Consider the following 5,510-nt stretch of genomic DNA (forward strand, 5'->3'; position numbering starts at 1 on the left):
AAAACCACGCATGGATTCACTTGCGCCATAATTTTATCTCAGTGTAATAAACTGAAGATAAGAGGTCAAGATTATTACCTACATCCTGATAATTCACTCTTTGTGTATCAGGATCCAAAGTTCTACTATGCTAGTTTAATTTATGACAGTGATACAACAGTTTCAATCTTTAACTAACTCTACTTCTGCTTCAATGGCACTTGATGACAATCATTAGTAGAATATATGTGTTATTTTGGAGTCAGCATTTCCATAGTGTGTAAAACACAACACAACAAAACAAAAAAACACAACAACAACTGAATGAATCTCTTTTAAAAAAAACTAAAAGTTTACAGAACACAATGATTCAAACCTCAAGGACACATTTGGTTGAGAGTGTCACTGGTTACCAACACAGAACACTAGGCGTATAGAATAGGCACTGTCCAGGGTGTAAACAATAAAGTTGAAGATTGTCATGAAAGTAACCACCATTTGTTTATCCCAGGGACACGGGCGTATAATCGCACAGCTATTGGGTCTCTTATTACCGTGGAAACTATACAGTGGCCACATCACCATAGCTGACAAATACATCAGCGCTGCCAAAAGGTTGTAAATGATTGCTAGCTTTTCAAAAGCAAATGGAAGAAATGAGGTCCACTGTCCAACGGAGAGCACGATTATGAGTATGGCAAAGATGAAGCACAGGGAGTACACGGCCACACACCACTGCAGTTCTGGGGAGGCAAAGTATTGACTTTCCTCCAGAGATGTGAAGATAAGACAGGCGAGGAAGGTCTCCAGCATCTTCATTATGCCAGGCACCGTGGAGAGGAACCCGCTGTTCTGTCCACTCGGATAATAGTAGTTTAGGGACACTTCACCTACATACACCCCGAAACACACCGCTGACACTGCAGAGGCACCAATTTGACGGTGGCAGTTGTTGCAAAGGAAAAAAGTGGGGTAGATGATGCAGACGGCCAGGCACATGAGGCTTGCCAGCATAGCAAAGGCAGCGGTGAAGTCTTCCCAGGCGAAAGGTAATTTTGTGCTGAAAGTGGTGAACTCCAGGATGAGAATTAGAAGGGTGAAGAAGAAGCAGAAGCACCAGGTGAACATGCACCACGCCCAGTAGGGAGATGTATCATATCCACCACTTGCCGCCAGGCTTAAAGACATACAGGCGAGGATTGCTGCCATTATTCGCATAATTCCCACAGGCTTAGTGAGCGCCCGTAAATCCACATTGACCATGGCTGGACAGGATGAGTCTCTCTGACATCAAAAAATTGCCTTAAAACTCAATTTATTCCACTAAGTGCATTCCTTAGCGCAACAAGTCCTTGTGAGACACTAAAACTGCTCCTGTTGTTTCTAAACAAGATCCATGCCCAAGTAGGTCTATCCTCTAAAACCGAAACTGTAGTGATGCATATTCAAAGAGAGCATCCTGGGCTTATCTCTACAGTTTATGGGCCCTGCTTCATGCCACTGATTGGATACTGGTTGGGCGTTATCATGTTCACCATATGACTCACACTGGACTCTGGTCCTCCGCATTCAGAGGCTAATCTCCAACACTATGATGAGGTGTAGGTCACATCCTATGGAAAATAATGAGAGTCCTGGACTTGAATTCAGTTGTTTGTGGGAATGATGGATAGCTGTCAGGGCTTTAATGAAATAAAGATAAGACTTTTTCAGTTGCTATGAAGAGATGAATGTGGACCACTTTTTAAATCGGACAACACAAAACAGGCAAGAAGCTTTAAATTATGTTTAAGATTATATTTTATTTCATCTATGTTTACAATGCAGAAAACCAAAAAAAACTCCATCCCTTTCTATCTTTTCTTTCCTCTCCTTTCTTTTCTCTTGTCCTTTCTTTTACTTTTTTCTTTCTCACTCTCTCCATTTATGGTCACAGGATCATTCGGATTTCCACTCTTTCTTTCATTCTTAGTAATACCAGCACTGAACAAAGGTTATGCAAATCCTAAGTATGCTTATCAGTGATATCATTAAGATAAGCAAACAAGTCATCAATCCTGACCAATTACTCATTTACTTATGATAAAAGAAGCATGCATGTACAAAAATGTGAACCATCTCCACACCTGGGGAGTCAAAGCTTGCTTAAATATTTTTCATTCATCATTAAATGTGTTTGCACTTCGAATTGACTGAAAATATAAATGACGGACATTTCTTTTGCCCATTCTCATTCCCTCTTATAGAGAAATAGGAGTGGAGATGTGAACTTGAAACCTATGTACACTTCGACACACCTGTGCAAACGTCCTTTCAGAGCCACAGGGTGGGTCCGAGTGTCCTATTTAACCATGACACATAGTATTCATTTATGACTGTAATTTGTTACTGAGTTGCTGAAACTATCTTGACATCCATGGGGGTGTAAGTATTCACAAACCCTCACATTTTTCCTATATTTGATGCATAATTCACATGCTGAAATTGACAATATATGCATTGAAGTAATGTGAGTAATGTATCTGATCTATGAAGATCAGATGAGAGTTGTGGAGGAGGAAAAAGGGTGAGAGAGGGGATTGGGATTACCTCCCAGAATTACAGATGAACAATAATTTAAAAAAAAATAGACAAACATTATATTATCTGAAAATGTATCATAATCAATTATATATCATTCAGATATATAATCCAAAACAAAGTGTGTTGGGATCATCATAAAAACAACACTGAAATAAAAGGTTTAACATGTTACATAATATTCTACATATCATGTTTGATTTTTGAGTTCTGGACTGAAATATGATGCATATTTCCAACCTATGTTGGAGTGATGAAGACCAGCCTAAAAGAATAAACCGTATCAACAATATAGACAACAAGGTTGACACAGGTCATGAAACTTATGACAACCGTATTATTCCACGATATACAATAAACAGGTGTTGGGCAGTTACTTGGCCTAGGGATGTCCCTGAAGGCGTAAACCGGCCAGATGACCGCAGCTGTCATGTACATCAACACAGCCAACACATTGCAGACTATAAGAATTTTGTCAAATGGTAAGAGAGCCAAAAGGCGGCCAATAGTTAAAATAATGACAAGCAGGGCGAAAATGAAGCAAATGGAATAGACAGCAACACACCATTGGAGCCCTGCATAATGAATATAAAAGTGTTCCTCCAAGCAGATGAAGATGATGCAGGCCACAAAGGCCTCCAGAACTTTGAGGAGACCTGGGACTGTGGCCAGAAATCCACTTATCTCACCAGATTTGGCACGGGTCAGCCCAACCTCAACAGCGTATAGGATGAAGGCCAGAATGGAGGTAACAGTGGCACCAATCTGTCTGCCACAGCTGGAGCAAGTGTAATAGATGGGATAGATGATGGATGCTGCCAGCACCTGTATAAAGAGAAACAACAAAGGTGGTATAAACTGTTTATTTATTTATTAAAGATACTATTATTAAATATACCTCATTTGTCTTTAGTACCAGCAAATTATAAACATGCATATTTACAGTTACTAAAGTCAGACATGTGATCATCATGATCTGTTTGGGAAGTTGGGGGTGTAATGTTTGTGGCCTTAAAAATAATTTTAAAAAACAGAAAAGGAAAAAATGGTTCATCTTATAACTTCAATATTGATATGTAACATGAACCAGTGTATATACAGCTATATATGCATGTTGTGGTGATTTGGCTGACTGAGGGACCACAATGATTATCCAGGATAATGAGGTTTCCCAAAAACCTTCACTGTTGATCAGAGCTCATATACCATCTTGGCTCATTTTGGTTCCTTGTAAATTAATTTTCCTCTGTAAAATGTAGACTTCAATGCTCCAAATGACAGTAATGTTTAGTAAAGCCCCTTAAATATGCAGTCTTTCCCTGAAATGTTCAGGAACATTTCTTGCATGAGCTCATATGTGAATGAGAGCATTGATCGATATTTAGGGCAATCTTTACGGCCAATTTTCCGCTGTCATGACAGAGACAGACCAACAACCTGCTATAAGTTTATCCTGACAATGTCTGTAGAAAAAAAACAGATAACATAAAATGATACAAACCATTAGGGTAGCCAACATGGCAAAAGCTGTAGTGAAGTCATTCCAGGAGATGGGCAACTTTGCACTGAGACCGAAGAGCTCCAGGATGAGTATGAGTAAGGAGACGCAGATGCAGAAGCACCAGGTGAACATGCACCACACCCAGAAGGAGTAAGTCGAGTGGTACAACGATCCCACAAGGCTTGCGGTTACAATGGTGAAGACCACCTCTAGTATCCGCACAATGCCCACAGGCGCTGTCAGTGTCTTAAAATCGATGGCCACGGCCATGGCAGTTGTAATCCTGTTGTCAGATCTTTAATTAATCTCTCACCTCTTTACCGGCTCGCCTCTCCTGCCCTTTTTAATAGTTGATTTAATATTTTTCTTCTTCTTTTCGGGTTCCTCTTTGATTCTATGAGCCCCTCTGTGCTGCCTGTGAGTGCTGCCTGAACAGGTATGATACACACAGAGAGCAGGATGAATGTGAACCCTGTTAGTTGCCAGATCAAAGCTTCCTCCTACTTACTATTAAACAACCCGTCATTGCGCAAGTGTGTAAAAGAGTTATAAAGATAATGTGTGTGTTTGGGCGCGTGGGAGGGGGGTTCTTCACTTCCATTTGCTTATCATTTGTGTGCATTAGGTGTGGTCGCTAAGGCTTCAAATTTGTAAATGTGTTGCACGAGGCATAAGGATAATTAGGCCTCCATATACAGTGGAAAGATTATATTTGTCTTTCACCAGATAAAAAAAAGGCAGGTATGAGGTAAAGACAGAGAAACTACATCCAAGATTTAGGATATGAACTTTAGTTTAAAGACAGAATAGGGGCCATAAATCACTCATCTAAATTAAAACCAGTTTGCCAGATTGCCAACTGTTACAGACTGCCAACTATTATTGCACACACAAGCACCTTTAACTGCTAATTATACATGCGTAGCACACAATTTCTTCTTGTCTAACTTTAAATGATGGTTTTAACTATTCAGTATCAAATAAATCTGATAAGGGAGTTGTGCTTCAGGCTCTTTTCTCAGACAGAATAATTGGATGGGTCAAAGTATACAATGGAGACATCTAGATTTAATAAGTCCCACTGGACCTATTTAATTGAAAAAATATTGAAAGACTTAAGCGTTCAACAAACCCTGGAGGAAAGAGAGCATGACTTAACTTTTAAACAGCTTATCATTTTTAACATTCTCCCAGGAATATTGAATATGTTCACAAAAATGTAACTTTGCATGGTTTTTGTGTGCTTGCATGACTGTGTGCATTTGTCTGTGATGAGTATGTGGTTGCTGTGCGGTAGTATGGATCAGCTTTTTTTGTGCTTGACATTGTATCTTCAAGATTTGACCTAATACTATTTTGGAGAAATTTTGCCAAATGAAATTTAGCAGGAAAAACTTGTTCCTAAAACATCTAATAAATATTGTCTTATGTGTTTAGATGACATGTAATG

General features: G+C 39.4%; 2 protein-coding genes across 2 annotated transcripts; both read right to left on the reverse strand.

Moving 5' to 3' along the window:
- Positions 1 to 381: 381 nt before the first annotated feature.
- LOC134000178 (myeloid-associated differentiation marker homolog) lies at positions 382 to 1,242 on the reverse strand. The gene has a single exon (XM_062439515.1). The coding sequence runs from the start codon at positions 1,240 to 1,242 to the stop codon at positions 382 to 384; it is 861 nt and encodes a 286-aa protein (XP_062295499.1).
- Positions 1,243 to 2,799: 1,557 nt separating this feature from the next.
- LOC133999956 (myeloid-associated differentiation marker homolog) lies at positions 2,800 to 4,330 on the reverse strand. Its single transcript, XM_062439304.1, has 2 exons — positions 4,061 to 4,330; positions 2,800 to 3,384 (listed from the first exon to the last, which is right to left on the reverse strand). The coding sequence occupies exons 1-2, from the start codon at positions 4,328 to 4,330 to the stop codon at positions 2,800 to 2,802; spliced, it is 855 nt and encodes a 284-aa protein (XP_062295288.1).
- Between the last annotated feature and the right edge of the window lie 1,180 nt (positions 4,331 to 5,510).

The sequence above is a fragment of the Scomber scombrus genome, chromosome 18 (genome assembly GCF_963691925.1).
Source record: "Scomber scombrus chromosome 18, fScoSco1.1, whole genome shotgun sequence".
Taxonomy (NCBI): Eukaryota; Metazoa; Chordata; class Actinopteri; order Scombriformes; family Scombridae; genus Scomber; species Scomber scombrus.